Source organism: Piliocolobus tephrosceles, chromosome 2 (assembly GCF_002776525.5).
Source record: "Piliocolobus tephrosceles isolate RC106 chromosome 2, ASM277652v3, whole genome shotgun sequence".
Taxonomy (NCBI): Eukaryota; Metazoa; Chordata; class Mammalia; order Primates; family Cercopithecidae; genus Piliocolobus; species Piliocolobus tephrosceles.
Genome location: NC_045435.1, coordinates 9,434,121 through 9,454,033, shown reverse-complemented (window position 1 = coordinate 9,454,033; position 19,913 = coordinate 9,434,121). Strand labels below are relative to the sequence as shown.

Below are 19,913 nucleotides of genomic sequence, written 5' to 3'. Positions count from 1 at the left end.
ATAAAAACTTGATAACTACTCTCCAAGATCTAAGAACAGAGTGGAGAATCTCTGAAGAGAAAAGGCACCACCATCAAGGCAGAGTAAATAAAAGCATTGTAGCCAGGACAGCTCTGAAACTCAGGGACAGCTGTTGGCACACCTTCTGGCTAGCCTGAGCATGGCTGCATCGAATCTGATATGGCATTTTATATGGATTCGGCCTAAAATGACCCAGAATATTAATATCCAGCAGGGGAATGATAGTGGAGGGTGAGGAAGGTAGAGGGGAGCAGAAGGAGGCTACTTCCAACTTTAGTCAACGGGGATCACATTAACTTTAAAAGGTATCTTGGATAAAAGTTGTCAATTCAGAAACACATCTGTCACAGTAAAGAGTACTATACAGGCCCAATTTCAGATGGGTTTTCTGTTTGGGGCAATGATGCACTTTATGGATGGATTCATTCAACTGATTTTTATTGAGTATCTATCATGTGCCAAGCACATTCCAGGTACTGCAGAAGAAATGGTGAGCAAGGCAGACAGATTCCCTGCCCTTTTCCTGGCAAGACACTCACACAACAAAGCAGTCAAATAAATGTATAGTTCAGGTGATGGTAAGTGCTGTGATGACAGAGATAGGGGACGGTGAGAAGGGAAGCCTGTTTTACACAGGGTTGGTTTGGTTAGGAAAGCACTGTTTCAGAAGCTATTTGAACAAAGCTCTGACTGAAGTGAGGGAGCTGGGCATGAGAATATTGTGGGAAAACATTCCAGGCAGAGGGAGAAGAACGCCAAGCAGAGGCTCTGCAGATGGAATGAGGTGGGCAAGCAAAAAGGCCAGTGTCGGGAGAGTAGCCGGTGGTGAGGGGCAGAGGGAGTGGGTGAGTCCCACATTAGGCAGGAGATTGATCACGTTGAGAAACTTCCATCTTGTTGTAAATGTGATGGAAAGACACTGGAAAGTTTAGAACAGGAAAGAATTGTGAACTTCACGTTCCAAAGAGATTACTCTGTCTGCTGTATTGAGACCGGAGAAGTCAAGAATGGAAGCAAGGCATCTAGTTAGAGATGGTTGCATGAGTGGGAAAGAAATGATGTATGGAAAGGTGGAGGTTGCTCCCTGTAAAAGGAGAGGAATGATGGTCCTGGCCAAAGGGGACACTTGCTTGGATTCTGGTCTTTTCACATGTTGTGGTGCTCTGCAAACAGTAGATGTCCAATAAATGCTGATGAACCACCCATGTAAAATGCTGTACCTGTGCTGCTATAGAAAGCTAATCCACTAGATGCACTGAAGTCTTCAATGAAGAACTGAGAAAGGGACATATGCTCTTCAGTATTTAAGGACTTGTTTCCATGTTTCCAGTATAGCATTAGGTCGTCCTCATTGTAGGCATCTAAAACATGAAAAATACCAGTCTTGTAAGTGGAATAAGCTCTTGTACGTTCGATGAGTTCCATAACTATGTCTTATGTGACTCTGTATCCTTAGTGCCTAGTCCAGTGACATGTACATATTAGGTGATACAAATATGTTTGCCAGTGGACTGATCACACACACACTTTCAGGAAGAGGAAAAACAATCTCTAAAAGTTAGACCCTGTTGACTAGTATAATGTGGATCTTGTGCCCACACAATGAATTGAAACTCCCCAGATAGCTGCTCCAACATTTGTGTGCATTCTCTTAGAGCATTATGCCAGGCCTCAGAGTGACACCGTAGCATCTCCTCACTGTCACAGGCCTGACTTCACGCCATTAGTCCCCCTTTGTTTTTAGTTTCCTTGGATGAAATTCCAAAATGGGCTAATCTTACAAGAAATTTTCTGAAGTCAAACCGTGGTGTGGAAAATTTCTAATGGATTTGGGGCGGAGCATCTGTGGAGTAGACATCTACTAAGATTCCCAGCATTTCAGACACATTTTCAAAAGTTGCAGTCAGCTTTTAAGATCTTCCATCAAAAATAGCTGATCAGTAAAAGTGATTGACAGCTCAGATGCCCTGATGGGGCTTTGATTAGGGGGTCTATGTCTACAGTTAGATTTTTCTAGGGAATCCAAGTCTACTTAATGGAGGATAGTGATTCATCTGGGAACATGAATTCCAGAGCTTTCTAAATGTGGAAAGTCTGTGTCAGTCTATATAACAACATTAGCAAGAATAGACATTTTTAGGGAGCTGTTCCTTTACTGTGGAAACTGTAGAATATGCAATTATCAAAATGCTTCTCCCCTGAACCTTCTCCTTTAACAGACAATCTACCATCAACCTTCATAAAAAAAAACAGAAACCAAAACCAAAACCAAAAACAAAAACCCACAACTGTTTTGGTTTTGGATAAATATATCAATATTTTAAAATGCTTGTTAAGAGCATGCTTATTTACATGTAAGTATGTGATGGTGTGTTCAAATGATGTGTACTCACTCCACCAGGAAGTGAGACTTACAGCTTTCCAGTTCAAGAGAACAATTTTGAGTGTCAAGAGGAAACCTGCTGAAATCCATAAAGCACATGGCCGAAACCGTTATCCTATAAAAAGAATGAGAAAAAGAAAACTACAGATCATTTAACCATCTGGCCAAATGAGCATGCGACATTGAAGCTTTCTTACTATTTGCCGGTTCTGTGTGTCTTTCTAGAATAATGCAAAACAGGCAGTATTATCTTGTGTCCAAATAACATTCAAGGAAAAAAACTCAGGAGGACGGATGATTTTCTTAAGACACAGAGTCAATGAGTGAATTCAGCTCTCATACCTGCTTCTGAGTTCACCAATTCCTGATCAGCCCCCTCTGTATTTTCTGGCTGTGATGTCTCTAGAAAAACACTCTTCAAAGTGAGAAGACTTTTAAACAGATTTAAATATTTTTTGCTTTTTGGAAGATGCACACATAAATAGTCTGTAGTAACAAAGGGTTGGAATGGTGGCAATAAAAACCTATAGTTAAAGGTTTCCTTCACAAAGCAAGTTTACCTGAGGATATTCTTTTTCCAGTAGTGAGTGAAAAGCCTGGAGCATTCTTAGTTATAGATCCATGTGCACAATGCATAATTCAGGTAGAATTAAGCCAAAAGGCTTGCATACTGATGAGAATTGTTTTTTCAAATGTTATATCCTCCTAGATTTTCCTGGCTTCAGGCAGAGGCTGCTTTACTATGACCTTGCCTCAGAGTAGAAACTTTGGTACCCACAATAGCAGATCAGAGGTTCATAAAAGGCCCCTGAGCAGGTTTGCAAAACACAAAGGCAACAGATGCTCCTACCTATGGTGCCCTTGAGTTAATTAGAGGAGTAGGGACATTTTATCTTCTGTGGCTTAATTCTACTGTCAATAGTCATACAACAAAACATCAAGCCAAGGATTACTTTGTGCCACAAAACATATTCGTTTTGGTGTATTCCTAGTACTTTAAACCTAGAAGGGACCCTCTGAGGTGTTTCAGTCCACTTCCTTCATAGTACATGTGAGTGACTTAATGACCAAGGAGACTAGGTGGCTAGGTAGTGTCAGAACCAAGCCGGAACCAGGGGATCTGGCTCTGGGCTTGGATTGGCTCTACTGTTGGCTGGAAGAGCTGTGCTGACAACAATTTTGAGTTCCTCCTGTGTTAGAGGATCTCCAAGACCACTCTCAGGGTCAGTGATTCACTAGAATGACTCGCAGAACCCAGCAAAGCTGCTGTAATCTTGGTTACCTATATTATAATGAAAGGACACAGATGAAAACTGACAGTAGAAAGGAGCATAGGGCAGGGTCCAGGAGAGATCAGGAACATATTTCCAGTTGTCCTCTCCTAATGGAGTTATGTGGTTGGTGCTTAATTCTCTCAGCAATGATATGTGACAACACCCTGGGGACATTACCAACTAAGGAAGCTCACCCAAGCCTTGGTATCTACACTTTCAACTGAGAGTAGCCACATAGTAATGACTGACCACTCACATGACTGACCTTAGTCTCCAGCCCCTCCAGAGGTCAAGCTGATATCCAGTGGCTCAAAGGCTCCACTGTAAATCACATTGTTAGCAGAAACTATCTGGCTCGGCCCCCAGCCCCCAGGTAAACAAACATATTCTTATCAATTAGGATATTCCACGGGGTTAGAGGTTACCCTGCAAGAGCCTGGCAAGGGCCAAATATTTCCTGGAATGTGCAGGGTAAGAAAAATTCACTGAGTTAATTATTTACTGGACCTTCCCCCACCAAAATTAATTTAAAACAATTGATTCTTTGTCCAGATAGTACCCTTCTGCTCCTGATTCCTACTGAGGCTTGACTCCAGTACGTATGAGTCCTATGCTACTCCTGATTTAAAAGTCCTATTGAGGCCAGGCACGATGGCTCACACCTATCACACTAACCCCAGTGGTTTGGGAGGCCGAGGCAGGTAGATCATTTGAGGTCAAGAGTTCAAGGCCAGCCTGGCAAACATGGTAAAACCCTGTCTCTACTAAAAATACAAAAATTAGCTGGGCATGGTGGCGGGCACCTGTAATCCCAGCTACTCAGGAGGCTGAGGCAGGAGAATCACTTGAACCCAGAAGGCAGAAGCTGCAGTAAGCTGAGATCGCGCCACTGCACCCCAGCCTGGGTGACACAGTGAGGTCCTGCTCCTCTCCCCACCCCCACCAAGAAAAACCCATTGAAAGTGATATTTTCCTTTAATTGCATTTTTAAAAACATTGACAGCGCTTATAAAATGCCTGGCACCAGCTCTGTGCTGAAGTGGGTAAGGTATTTTTAATGAGTAAAAATAATCTGAGTTTCCTACTGCTGCTGTAATAAATTACTACAAATTTGGTGGTTTAATACAACAGAAATTTATTCTCTCACAGATTTGGAGGCCAGAACTCTGAAATCAGTATCATGGGGCTGAAATCAAAGTGTCATAAAGGACCTTCTCTCTTAGTAGTTCTAGGGGGAAAATCCATGTGTCCTGTAGCTTCTGGTGGCTGCCAACATTCCTTGGCTTATGATCACATTGCCTCCTCTTCTTTTGTATGCATTAAAGTTTCCTCTACCTTTCTATTATAAGGATACTTATGATTGCATTTTAGTCCCAACCAGATGATCCAGATAATTTCTTCCCTATTTCAAGATCCTTAACTTAATCATGTCTGCAAGGATTCTTCTTTTTTTTTTTTTTTTTTTTTTTTTGGTCATACACGATAAGCTTCACAGGTTCCAGGAATTAGGACTTGGATATCTTTTGGGGTATCATTTTTTCACCCTACTTTAGAATTTTTCTAAGGTTTGTAGGACATTAAAAAAGCTGAGTTGCTTGGGTTTACCAAACATTTTTAGAATTATCCATGATAAGCCACTCAATATGCACAGGACTCATTTGACTAAAGGAAAATATGGAACATTAGAAAGGGAGAGCTGTTACAGCAAAGTGTTGGAACGTACATTTTAAATTAAAAGAAAAGAAAAAGAAAGCAAATTGGTGTTAGCTTGAATGGCAGCTATAGCTTCCCATGAAAAAATGAAGGAGACAATTAAGAAAAGTTATTTAGCTAATCCAAGGTTCCAAAACTGCTTGGTGGGGTGCAGGGGCGGGGTGGAGCTGGTGAGGAGGAAAACAGGCTTGTTTACCTATAATATTGTGTGCCAGATTTTAGGAGCTCCATAATTCAGCTCCACTCTATCTGTCTAACCAACATGTACCCAGACTGGGTATAGTTAGAATAGCAAATCATTTTTAAAAATCAGGATGTTAGAACCAGGGGAAAATCACATCTTATGCTTGTGCCCCAATCTCCAGCAGCATTAAACAGACAGCAACATTGTGAGTTTCATCTGAAATGAGCGTCATCAGCTTTGGTGCAGACGGCTGCAGTACAAGGAAGCCAAAGGCGATAGGCAGCTCTCCTTACCTGAGACTTAGGAGGACGTTTCCATCAGGGTGTACGCGCAGCATGATATTCTCCATAGTTGTATCATGGATGAAGGATCTTTTAGAGTGGACAAAAAAGATATCAGGCACCCAGATCTTTCTGATCAATCTATGATCAAATGTCATGCTTTTGTTTGCTGTGCTAGGAAAGGAGAGCCTCTCGTCTTTCCAGTAATGCCTGAGATAAAAAGTCATTGTAAAGTCCTAGACAGAGAGAAAAAGAGACCAATCAAAGCCAGTAGGAATATGGTTCAGGATGAGCACTCAACACTGTCAGTCCCAGGACTCATTCCCATGGCGTTAATGACTTTTAAATGAATGGCTAATATTGTAGTTTCAGGTTGAAGCTAAGAAGGTTGTGCTTTGAACTTCTCCTTCACATGAAGTCTAGTGAATGTTGAGAATTTCTGGGAGTTATAACAGAATATTCAAGTTGGGAAAGGGGAACCAGGTTATAAATGGGAAGCATTTCTGTGTAAGCATTCTGGTAAATAACCTAAAGAGATTTCAGAAGAAAGGAACCTGAAACTTTACTATTTTATTGTCCATTATTTTATTGTGATTTCCTTTTTCATTCTAAACAAATCACTTTTAAAATTGATTTTGTATTGATACTCATGTTATTTTTGTTAAAGAAGTTTTCCCAAATCGAATAAACTATAATCCCACAAAAACATGGATACAATGTTTATTAGAGCTATTCGTGTAAAGCAAGTTGTCAGAAGTCCTGGGACAGAGACAGAATTGTCCTCAGCTTGAGAGACAGAAAGCATATTGTGAAATGGTAGTTCTCAAAGTTTAGTGTGCAGAGATTAACTTTTGAAGTTTGTTGAAATGGCACATTTCCCAGAAGCTAGTTCCCAGAGATTCTGATTCAGTATAGCTCAGGGATTTAATTGTTAATTGTAAGAATGTATTGTTGAGAGGAAAAAACTGTACTAGCATTATATTAGAAGAAAATTTATTTCATTAATAATTTGAGTTTTGTTTGGCTCTCAGATGTTCCAAATATTTGGTTGTTTGAATAGAAACTCCCCTAGCTTCATCCAAATTATTGGCTGTTGGACAACCACAATTTCTTACTTCTTACTATTTTGCAATTGCTTACTTCTTACTATTTCACAATTGCTTACTTCTATCTTTTTTTTCCAACGATAATCAAATTTTTCTTGAACTAGTGCATATCATAGAACTTTGGCATTTATTATACAAACAAAGGATACATTTCAGTAAACTCTGAATGAGTCACCAATTAATTATGAGCTAGTTTGTCCTAGGTTCAGAATAGAGCTATATTGATTTATGGCTCTGGATTAATCAAGGAACATTAGCCATGTCTAATTTTGAATTAGGGTGAGGGCAAGTAAACCGAATGGTTCTTTCATTAACATAATACAAGGAATTGTGTGGGTTACTGCACAGAGTGCCTTAATAAGCATATATTTAGAATTAGATGCTCTGTCTGATCTGAAGGTCACTAGGCAAACATTGAGTTTATGCAGTGGAATAGCAGATGTTGGTGCATGTCTGTGATACACCAAGTCACCACACACTGGCCCTATCATCAGGAGCAGGCCAAACAGCATTCTGGGAGGCAGGTGAGACAAAACTTAAATGGATCGAAAGTGAAGTTAGGGTGGACAAGAGAGTAGAAAGATGATAAATGAGAAGCAAAAACAAATAAACAAAGCAACAAAGACAAAAAAACAACACTAGTGGGAGAGGGCGAATCACTGACAATTAGAAAGCATTTTCAAACGGGGCATGTGAACCCAGTTTGATCTGATACGGACTAGCACAGCTAACCTTATTCGGGGGTAAAGATGATGTCCAGTTCTGGGTGCTGCTGGTTAGAAACAATAAGGATTTTAGATGCAAACTGCGTCATTCAGAAATGATTTGGATAGGCTGGGCGCGGGGGCTCAAGCCTGTAATCCCAGCACTTTGGGAGGCCGAGACAGGCGGATCACGAGGTCAGGAGATCGAGACCATCCTGGCTAACACGGTGAAACCCCGTCTCTACTAAAAAATACAACAAACCAGCCGGGCGAGGTGGTGGGCGCCTGTAGTCCCAGGCTACTCTGGAGGGTGAAGCAGGAGAATGGCGTGAACCCGGGAGGTGGAGCTTGCAGTGAGCCGAGATCTGGCCACTGCACTCCAGCCTGGGCGACAGAGCGAGACTCCATCTCAAAAAAAAGAAAAAGAAAAAGAAAAAAAAAAGAAATGACTTGGATAATATGCCAGGAGAGGGGAAATAAAAGGTTGATCTCAGAGCACAACAGGCTTGAGGAAATATCAGTAAAAGAGCTGCCTTTGGGTAGGAAAGCGGCAAAATCTTCTAAAACAATCTTTTTGAGTAGCAAGTCCTCTTAGTGCTGTTCCCTTTTGGAGGGGAATGGCAAATGAATCTTTAAGGCTTACATTGAACTGAAATAAATATTGAATTAGATAATGATAAAGATGAGGCAAACCATTAGCTGAAGAGTTTACAGACTGAAACAAGGTGTAATGGGTCATAGAAGATTTTGTTTAGACTTTTCTAGAATTTTTATGTGTCCTGAACTTTTCCTTTAGTTATTTGGAGGAATCACTATACATAAAAATATGGATTAAGGATATAGATGAAAGATTATTTGATTTTAGTGATTGATATTTTCTAGGTCTCTCCATTAACAGCTGTTTGTTCACTTTCTGTCTCTTTTTATCTTTAATTGCGGTATTTGCATTATTACAAAAATAATACATAGAATCTAAATTTTAAAATGTAACACTCTGAAAATCACTATATATGCTAGAGTTTATGTATCAACAATACTTACTCTAAAGTATATATAAAAGCAACTTTTGAAAGTTTTATAAGAACGTGCATATAAAATATTCCAGAAAATGGAATGAAATTCAAGGATTCATGTACATAAAAATGGCCATCAAATGAGTAGATTGGATAAACAACAAAGTAAATCTTTTCAGATGGAAAATGGCGTTTGAAAAGAAAATAATTTAACTTTTCCCAATTCATGGAAGAGGTACTCTTTGGTTTGGTTTTATTAAAAAACAAACAGAAAACCAGACTGCCATGTTTAAAGTAGAAAATAAAGGACGATAAGCATCTGGATAAGAGCTGTGATCTCAAATGACTCCAAGGACCAGGTGGGCAAGTTTAATGAAAGAAGCAGGCTGACTCTAGAGCAAAGCAAGGCACGGGCTCCAGGACAAACTGGAGGGCACAGGCCCCATCTGAAGGCATTCAAACTTCTTCTTCTTCTTTTTTTTTTTTTTTTTTTTTTTGAGACAGAGTCTCACTCTGTCACCCAGGATTAAGTGCAGTGGTATGAACTTGGTTCACTACAACCTCCACCTCCCAGGTTCAAGTTACTTCCCTGTCTCAACCTACTGAGTAGCTAGTTCTACAGGCATGTGCCACCACACCCAGCTGAGGTTTTTGTGTTTTCGGTAGAAACAGGGTTTCATTATGTTGGCCATGCTGGTCTCGAACTCCTGACCTCAAATGATCTCCCCACTTCGGCCTCCCAAAGTGCTGGGATTATAGGCATGAGCCACTGCTCCTGGCCCAAACATTAAATTGTTTAGTACTTTGAGTAGAATGGAGAAAAATACTAAAATTCAAACCAAATACAAAATTGAAACCAAACCAAAACATATTCATAAGCTGCATCTTACTAGTAGGTACCAGTTAGGGCCTTTGTCATTAACACCTGAAGGTGGCATAGCATTGACAGAAAACGAAAAAGATCACGTGATAGAGTCTGGATGTTTGTTCCCTCCAAATATCGTGTTGAAATGTGATATCCAGTGTTGGAGGTGGGGCTTGATGGGAGGTGTATTAGTCCATTTTCACACTGCTATAAAGAACTACCTGAGACTGGGTAATTTATAAAGAAAAGAGGTTTAATTGACTCACAGTTCTTCATGGCTGGGGAGGCCTCAGGAAACTTACAATCATGGCAGAAGGCAATGGGGAAGAAAACATCTTCTTCACAAGGCAGCAGAAGAGAGAGAGACAGCATGTGCAGGGGAAACTGCCACTTTCAAACCATCAGGTCTCACGAGAACTCTCTCACTATCACAAGAACAGCATAGGGGAAACTGCGCCCATGATCCAATCACCTCCCATGAGGTCCGTCCCTCAACATGTCAAGATGAGATTTGGGTAGGGACAGAGAGCCAAACCATATCAGGAGGTATTTAGGTCTTGAGTGCAGATCTTTCAGGAATAGCTTGGAGCCATCTTGTTAGTAATGAATGAGTTCTCAAGTATTTCCCATGACAGTCTTCTCCCTTCCTCACCCCTGCTACCCGGAGCTGGTTGTTGAAAGACCCTAGTACCTCCCCCGACCCCCCATTCCTCCTTCTTATGCCATGTGATGCCTGCTGCCGTTCACCTTCCACCATGAGTGGAAGCTTCCTGAGGCCCTCACCAGGAGCAGATGGCAGTGTCATGCTTCTTGTACAACCTGCAAAATCATGAGCCAAGAAACCTCTTTTCTTTATAAACTGCCCAGCCTCAGGTATTCCTTTATTGTAACACAAACAGACTAAGACAGCAAGGAAACAGCCATTGAAAATTTGAAGCTATAAAGGCACTCTTTCTTTGGGATAGAAAAACAAACTAAAGAGGGCTCAACCAAACTCTGAAACTACATGAACAAATGAACAGAACAAGAATGGGTAAAAAGGAAATATATCTGAAAACAAATATGTAGGTGTTTGTATGTATAAGCTAGCAATGGTATTAACTATTCTTTCTTAGAGCAAAACAACTTGAAAAACCTAAAATCACTAAAATAAAAAATGTCTCTGGTAATTATGTAAACAAGGAAGGTGGTCCTAAATTGGGAATAGAGAAAATAAAATGGAAAATTACGGTTGATAGTATTAAAACATAAAAATAGCTAAAGTGGTTAAGGGATGGGAAGAAGAAACAAAAAAGCAATGCATGCAAAATGTCATAAAAGACAGAAAAAGGCTAACAGGAAGGTTGAAGATAAGGGGTCAGTTTCAAGTTTTATGGATATTGAGTGAATAATACTCTAGGAAAATACAGATGTTTCATTGCAAAATTAAATAATGGCAATTTCTTTTAGATCTCTAGAAAAATACAAGGGAATAGACAAAATTCGAATTAAATTTTTAGTCCCATGAATTTTAAAAAAGTATTTGTCCCTCTGCTACTGGTTGTCTACAGGTAAGCAAAATTAATATCATTTGACATATCTGAAAGCAGTCCATCAATGCTGGTTCAACTGTTTATTATTTTATGGGCAAAGACTCATGATTTGGATTTCATATTGCACATATAGTATAGTCATCCTTCTGTTTATACAATTGTTCCCAGTTCTTGCTACATAGGTAAATATATCTCGATGTTCTACAGTATTCCACCACTAGAAAACCATTAGAAGGAAAATAGAAAAGTAGAAAGGGAATGAGAATTGTAATCAACGATAGAATGAAGTAGACAGAAGCGAGCAGAGCAATTATGACCTTATTATTAGGCAAAGTAGGAGACATAAATAACATACATAGTTAAAATGACTTATTAAAACACTAGTGATTTTGACACTGCCGAGTTTCTGTCTTTTCAGAAAAAGAACAATATCCCGTGAAGAAACTTACCATGTTAGTCTCTGAAATGCTGTCAATGCTTTCAACATGGACGTCTATACCTACTGGCACTGGGGACCCTTCAGAAAGAAGAATGAGTAAAATGCTGAGAAATGCATTATAATCATTGAAAACCATTCCAAACAGAGAGATTAAGGCTCTTGGACAACAACTGAACTACTTTTAAAGTTTTTTAAAACAACAAATTTCTCCATTATTTATTGAATCAGTTATTATACACTCAATTATTATAATAAAGGCACATGTGTAAATAAATGGTATTCCAAAAATCATTACTCATTTGCTTGAGATCATGTCAATATTTTCCTTCTATAGTATAAAGTGGTGTCTCCAGTTTTTTTTTTTTTGTTTGTTTTTTAATTTTATTCTTTTTACCTACTAGTGATTTAAAAAGGAAAACCGTTTTTGAAAACATGTCTTACGAGTATGTAGAATTATGTAGTCCATATGATGATGATGGTCATATCTCATAGTCAGGGAGTGGCATAGAATCCCTGACACGGGCCATGTTGGAACCTTTTCTCTGCTGTCAAAAATATCAGCCTTTTCCACTTGTGCTGTGGTTGGTGGAGTAGAGGAACACAGAGGAAATTTCATAGAGATTGAAAGTACAGTACCACACAGGGACACCACAGATCAGATTCAGAAGTGTCCCTTTGCAGGTCAGCAGCAACCACAGGCTGCATTTGGGAAGGAGCAAATATCCTTAGAAATCCATTTAATGAGTTAATACTGAGAGTCAGAATTGGAGCACTTTCAGACAAAGCACTGCTGACACTCGTACAGTTGAGTTGCCCAGAATCAGGTCCACGGGCCCAGAAAACCTGAATGATAACCCAAGAGAATTCAGACTAGACTGACATTTCCTAGTTACACCTAACAAATTACACCACTTCCAGCGTGAGGTGACATTGATGTTAATAACACCAACATTTAGTTTTGCAATGGAAATTTTATGTATATATGTGTTAAAATAATTTATATATTTATATATGTAGTCTTTCATATGTTCTCTTTCCACATAAGCCATTCTCAATTAAACTTTATTGTCTATATAGTCCTGAGTTTCAAAAAATGCTTTCACTTATGGTTGAGAAAATATAAATCCTGCCTAAATGGATCCAAGCTCGTTGTATTAATCAAGATTCAAAGATTTAGGCCAGGCATGGTGGCTCCTGCCTGTTATCCCAGCACTTTGGCAGGCCAAGGTGGGCAGATCACTTGAGGTCACGAGTTTGAGACCAGCCTGACCAACATGGTGAAACCCCATTTCCACTAAAAATACAAAAATTAGCCTGGTGTGGTGGTGTGTGCCTGTAATCCCAGCTCCTCGGAAGGCTGAAGCACAAGAATTGCTTGAATGTAGGAGGCAGAGGCTGCAGTGAGCCAAGATGGTGCCACTGCACTCCAGTCTGGGTGACAGAGCTAGACTCCCTCTCAAAAAAAGAATAAAAATAAAAATAAAAAAGAAAGGAAAACAAAAGAAAAGAAGATAAAAGAAACAAAGAAAGATTTAGAGGAGTCAAGCCTGAAAAGCTTCCCTAATGAGGCTGAGGCTATGTAATGCCTGGATGTGCTACGTGGAACAGGTATGCCTATAATTTGACAGCCCTTTACATGCATAACACTATAGAAACCCAAGGTATGTCTTGCCAGTCCCTGTATCTTTTCTGTGACTCTTCCAGGAATTAACTGATGTCACTTTCACTTTATTAACAAATTTCCTCTTTTGGATCCTCAAGTCCGTGCCCTCGGTATCATTTTTTTATTTTGAAGGTTTTCAGTTGGCCAGGCATAGGGATGACATGCAAATATATTCCTGCTTCAGGCTTCTGGAATACCTCAGTTGCATCTTAACTTCCATCTTCTTCCTGATATATTGGATCAATTACTATATATCCTATAACACTAATTATGATGATTTTTTTTTTTTTTTTTTTTTTTTTTTTTTTTTGAGACAGAGTTTCACTCTGTTGCCCAGGCTGGAGTGCAGTGGCATGATCTTAGCTCACTGCGACCTCTGCCTCCTGGGTTCAAGCGATTCTTGTGCCTCAGCCTCCCAAGTAGCTGGGATTAAAAGCATATGCCACCACACCCAACTAATTTTGTATTTTTAGAAGAGATGGGGTTTCACCATGTTGACTAGGCTAGTCTCAAACTCCTGCCCTCAAGTGATTTGCCCGCCTCAGCCTCCCAAAGTGCTGGGATTACAGGCATGACCCGCTGCGCCTGGCCAAATTATGACAATTCTTACATGGTGTTTAATGGTAATTTTGATTAAGCATTAACTTGGGAACATCTCACTATTATTCCTTCATAGGGTTCTGCTCTGGTGCTTTTTTATGTCTATGTGCCTTTTTTCTCGAATTAGTAGAATAATCAAAATAACAATTCATGAAAATATCGTTGCCATGGCTCCACCTGGTATTTTAGATTGACTAAATCTTCCCAATAATTCCAAAACTCCAAGGGAAGAAAAAATTTGGAAAGGTCTTGGAGGAGTGGCAGAATGTCCCAAATGAAGTTCTAGCATTAAAGTCACTCAGGCTAGAGTTTGAAACCAGCTCCACGATTGTTATGTGAATGAGAGTAAATAATGTCTCCAAGCTTAGTTTACCTGATTTATAAAATTTGTCTAGTAATACTCACCGTGGAGACTCATTTGAGGATTAGACATAATACAGTTACCGAACTTAGTTGGTAGTCAACAAATGGCATATCATAAATGTTATCACTACTGCAATTAAGCAAAAATGTAAACCTGCCCCTTAGGAATGCAAGCCGCTACTCCCAATCCTACACACATTTAGATAATGAATCCAATGTTCACTAAAAAAAGAAAAAAAGAAAAAGATACAGTGCTTCTCATCACTTTTTTTTTTTTTAAGCCAGAGAGCAACTTGCAGTCAGTACCTCATGATTTATAAATAGATCCTAGTTGCTGACAACTGTCTCTACAAGCCTGGGGACAGTCATAAAACTGTCCTCCAAAGACCTACTCATGCCACTGCTGCCCAAGCACTGGAGCCTAAGGGTTGTTTGCAGGCTGATCTGAGATCGGGGTTAAAACATGGCTTGTCTGTTAGGAATGGGTTTCTGGAAATAACTTCAATTTCTTCCTTCAGTCCTCCAGATTTATAGTGGTTCTGGTGGGGATGAGCTCTTCCGTTTGCAAGGAAAATGTATGCTCTTGGGTGCTGTCTGGCCTCATTTCTTTCTCTTTTTTTTTTAGATGGAGTCTCACTCAGGCTGGAGTGCAGTGGCGCAGTCTCAACTCATGGCAACCTCTGCCTCCTGGGTTCAAGCAATTCTCTGGCCTCAGCCTCCCGAAGACCTGGGATTACAGGCATGTGCCATCACCCCTGGCTAGCTTTTTGTATTTTTAGTGGAGACGGGATTTCACCATGTTAGTCAGGCTGGTCTCGAACTCCTGACCACAACTGATCCACCCACTTCAGCCTTCCAAAGTGCTGGGATTATAGGTGTGAGCCACTGCGCCAGGATGTCACTTCTGCCTCGTTTGAGCTCCATGTCGCACTGCACCTTACTCACGGGTTTGAGGAACTGTATTATGCTCTAGCATTCTTGAGGACAGAGTAGAGAGTGAGCAGCATGTAAAGCCGAGACGCAGAATCAGAGTTTGGGAGCCAGATAAAAGCTCCAAAGATCATTCTTTTTACAAAGAAGGAGCTGAGTCAGAGATAGAAGGTGGCAATAAGCATATGGATTAAAATCCGTGGAATTTGTAGCCATATAAACCTGAGGTAGTGCCAAACTTTTGTAAATACCTCAACTCCTCATGTAATCTGTAAAACAGAACCAAATATATGGTACCTACTTTATAGGGTTGCTGTGATTACGTGAAAGAAAGCTTGTCAAGTCCTTAGCCTAACTCCATTCAGATGTATCAAAACCAACTTCTTCATTGTCTATTGGCTCAGTAATAAATGTAACAGTGTAAATAATTTTTAGGTACTTTGATTAATTCAGTACCTAAAGCATTTAAAATATAGTGAAAATTAAATACATATTAACCATTATGATGACGGTTCACTAACTAGGTAGTAGTACACACATTTATAATCCTTTCTGTGTATGGAAAGATATAGCATCTATTTGGTTTTTATGCAGGCTGGAATAATGAAGGCTAAATAAAAGTTATACATCTGACTTATATAATGCATTTAAAGTTCATTATATAATATATCATCTAATCTTTTAATTATAGCTGCTTTGTGAGCTAGAGAGAACTGATTTTAGCTCCACTTGACACGAAGGAGTGCATACTCAGAGAGGTTACAACACTTGCCTGAAACCCAAAGTTAGTTAATGATTGGAAAGTAGCCAGATCCTTCGGACTCAGTGTAGTCCTCTCCTTTGACAAGCAAAGACTGTGCAAGCAGCTTTTATAACTTTAGCTTTTGTCTTGACTCTGTAGCCAGTATCTACATACTGAAATGATTTCACTTTGAAGAAACAAAGAAATTATCATCTATAAAACTAAAACAAAAAGCCCTTAGTTATGGGAGATGTAAAAGGTAGGGAAAACATAAATAAAGAAAATGAGCTGCAATTTATAACCCAAGTTAAACAAAAAGCTCCCTTAAATTTATATCCTCCTGTTTCCACATAATGAGTCAATTAATCTTCTAATGCTTTATAAAAGTAAAAAACACTGCAGTAGCAGCTGGTTTTAATGTTAAAGCTAATTAGGAAAACACATTAAGGCAAGAGAAGTGCTGAAGTTACATTTAGCTCAAGAGGGAAGAACTATGTGCGTGTGTTTGTGTTGCGGACAAGCATAAAGAAAGAAGATAAATTAAAGCTTGTCTTTGATATCCTGCAGTCTGATTTCCCCAAGGAAGGCAGCCGTGAGAACAGAGAAATGGGTCACTGGTGTAAGTAGCTGCTCTGACCAAGACAGGCAAGAGAAGGTTAAGGAGTGTATTTCACAGAGCTACCAGACTGACACTTCTGACTGAATTTATGGATTTTTCTGCTTAAACTGATAAAACACACAAGTCATTTGGACACCATTTTGCCCCAGTCTATGATTGTCAGAAAAATTTCTTAATCATGGGATGATTTGCACCTGCCACTAAGCAGCACCTTTCAATTGCATTTTTAATGACTCCACAAAGTTGCCTTGGGAAAGAAAGTATTTTTTAAAAAATGCGTTTTCGTTTAAAAAAATATTAAAATGTATCTCTAACAGATCAAGCAGAGTCGAAATTTCAGGTCAATTTCATGTTTTTCTGGGGGGTGAGGACGAGGTAGGGATGGAGAATGAAGGCATACATATTTTAAAATAAAAGAGGAGAGTTGGCTCTTCGTCACCTACAGGAGTGCTTCTCAAACTGTAAGATTTAGGGGAATCACTGCAGATTTTTATTTAAAATCCTGGGTTGGGACCCGTGCATCTGCATTTCTAACTCCCAGGTGATTCTGCAGCTGGTCCACGGACCACTTTGAGTGTCAAAGCCTCTGTAGACCGCTTGGTTCAAGGTCTGCATTCAAGGATAGTAATTTTTCTCTCAATCTTTCTTCCTTTCCACGGCCTCAAATAATCTCCATAAAAACTCTTTCCTCTAGCATAGGAGCGAATTTAATTGAGGAATCTAACCTGACTGGAATTAGGGCAGGTTTTTGAATTTGTGTTGAAAAGAGCACATCAGGTAGAGAGCTTCCAACTGTGGCTCTAGAGAGGCCAGTTTCAAGCCATTCCTGTGTGACTGGTGTCCCCTGGTGGCCGAAAACCCACGGCCAGGCAAATTTATCGACTGAAGATTCTGCTTGTTATGTGGTGGAAGGGGAAATATTTTAAAGAGCTTTTGTAAAATTACAGAGACCAAGGTACAGAATATTTGCGTAGTAGTTGTAGAGCCTATTATATAAACTTTGGAAAAATTTGATTGGAGAAAAACAGTCTATTGAGAACGGTCGTAAGGAAGATACATAAGAGAAGTAGTGAAGTAAAAAAGTCTCAGAAGAAAAAAAAGACATATTTCTAAACTTGCTTAATCTCAAGCCTTCTTAAATCTTAAATTATGATTCAATAAGTGTGAAAAATGCTCTGCAAAACAAAAAATTCAACTCACCATGATTTCTTCTGATGCTGATCACCTAATACAGTGGCTCTCAAATTGTGATTCTCAGACCAGCAGCATCACCTAAGAATTTGCTAGAAACGCAAATCGTTGGCCCCACCCAGATCTAGTGCGTCAGAGACTGCGCGGGTGGAACCCAGTAAGCTGTGCCTTCAGAACCCCCAGGTGATTCTGATACTTTCTAAAGTTTGAGTCACAAATGTGATGAAATCAAGTTCAGACCTTTAGAACTGGCCAGCACAATGGCTCACACCTGTAATCCCAGCGCTCTGGGAGACCGAGACAGGTGGATTGCCTGAAGTCAGGAGTTCGAGACCAACCTGACCAACATGGTGAAACCCTGTCTCTACTAAAACATGCAAAAATTAGGTTGGCCTGGTGGCACGTGCCTGTAATCCCAGCTACTCCAGGCTGGAGAATCACTTGAACCCAGGAGGTGGAGATTGCAATGAGCCAAGATTGCGCCACTGCACTCTAGCACTCCAGCCTGGGTGACAGGTGAGACTCTGTCTCAAAAAAAAAAAAAAAAAACAACAACAAAAAAAACAAAAACAAAAACCAAAACACACAGTACTGGAATCAAAAGGATTTCAGGAAATTGATAAAACAACCAACCACCCCCTAAAAAAACCCAATCTTAAACATAAGAATATTTAACATACGTTTTTGTTTTGCCTGTTAACAAGTTAGCTCTCTGCAGTACCTACATGCCTATTGAGCTTTCCCTGGTCATAACCACATCATGAGAAGAGTATCTCCCGCCCTGAACACTTGCGGTATTCATTATTCATCAGAAGGATGTATCTGTTCTACTGCCAGAGGATCTTGCTTCTAACCCTCATCCATAGTTCCCTCATCTCCACATCCCTAGGATTCTCAAAAATTGTCAGTTCAGGAATTGTGGAAGTGGAAGGCTCCGTCAATGAAAGAAGAATCAGGATGGATTTAGCTGTAAGTCAGAGAGTTTAACCTGATGGTTTCCCCATACCCTGTGTATTGTTGGAAAACTTGGTACCCTCAGTGATGCAACTATGTGTACACTAAGCAGTCTAAGGAGAAGAAAGTCTTTGTTCCAATTATGTACCTATAATATGAATTTTCATCTTCTTTACCTGCCATTGCAACTCAGCTCTACCACTTTCTGTTTTCATGGCCTTGGGCAAATCTCTTATCCTCTCTAAGACCCAGTTTTCATATTGTGATATTAAGTATCATGATAGTGCCTATTTCATAGGGTCACTGCGAGGATAGAATAAGATAGTACATTAAGGAGTATTCTGACACTGGATCAATCTTAATTGCTAGAAGTGATAAATAATTTTTAAAAGACAATTCAGCAGAGTATGTTCAGAGGGAGCCATGGCATTTGCCATACTAGTTCTTCCCCCAAAGCGAGACATTCTAGCTCATAAGAATATTCAGTAAGATTTTATAAATAACATGTATCCAATTTAAGGGTTTTAGTTAGAAAATAAGTTGGTGTATAGGCAACATATATCCATTCTCTATTTATGGAACACATACTATTCACTATAGTGTGCATAGAAGGAAAATGAGTTTTTTGGTCAATTTAAAATGGATAACTCATCAATTGTTCTCACTAAAGAGACGGTGATTATAAAAGCCTTCTTTTTCTGTTTTAAACCGATGGTCTTTACTTGCATTTTGGTCTTACTTATTTCAAATTTTCACTTCCATTTTGACAGTATGATGGGTTTTGAGATGAGTTTTGAGAGGATAATACTAACCTCCAAATCCAGGTCTCATTGCAAAATCGTTGTCCTCTATATGGAGAAGTTGCTCATATTTCTGAGGCCGCACTTTGGTACTGTCATCTTTCTTCATTCTAGTTTCTTGTTTGCTGTTCCTCCAAAGGGGGGAAAAAAACTTTTGAATACATATGCTTCTGGATATTTTGATTTAGGTTAGCCATCTGTGCTCAACATAGCATGTTCTGAAATACATACATAAAAGCTCATTTTCTCAGTTCATATTAAGCCAAATAGCTGTCAACATTTGTTCTTTATTATATAAGTGTGGAGCAAATAAGGTAAACCAAATTTCAGAGCACCTTAAGTGACAAACTCACTTTGGATTTAATGCACAAACTTGTATTGTTTCTCTGAACATGGTTTTTCGACCTGGAAAATCCCAATGACCTGAGTGGAGATGATCAAAACTCAGATTCATGGATTCCTGTCCCAAATCAACTAAATCAGTCCCTTAGGAAGCAGGGCCTAGTAATCTGCACCCAAACAAGCTACCTAGGTGA

At 39.5% G+C, this 19,913-nt stretch overlaps 1 protein-coding gene across 1 annotated transcript in view; it reads right to left on the bottom strand.

Annotated features, from left to right (window-relative positions):
* GABRR3 (gamma-aminobutyric acid type A receptor subunit rho3) overlaps positions 1-19,913 on the bottom strand; it is a 63,746-nt gene that overhangs the window by 34,454 nt on the left and 9,379 nt on the right. Inside the window, exons 2-6 of the mRNA XM_026456968.1 lie at positions 19,390-19,502; positions 11,526-11,593; positions 5,869-6,092; positions 2,437-2,519; positions 1,242-1,382 (exon numbers count right to left, since the gene is read on the bottom strand). Coding sequence (XP_026312753.1) covers positions 1,242-1,382; positions 2,437-2,519; positions 5,869-6,092; positions 11,526-11,593; positions 19,390-19,502 — 629 coding nt within the window. The remainder of the gene's footprint in view (positions 1-1,241; positions 1,383-2,436; positions 2,520-5,868; positions 6,093-11,525; positions 11,594-19,389; positions 19,503-19,913) is intronic.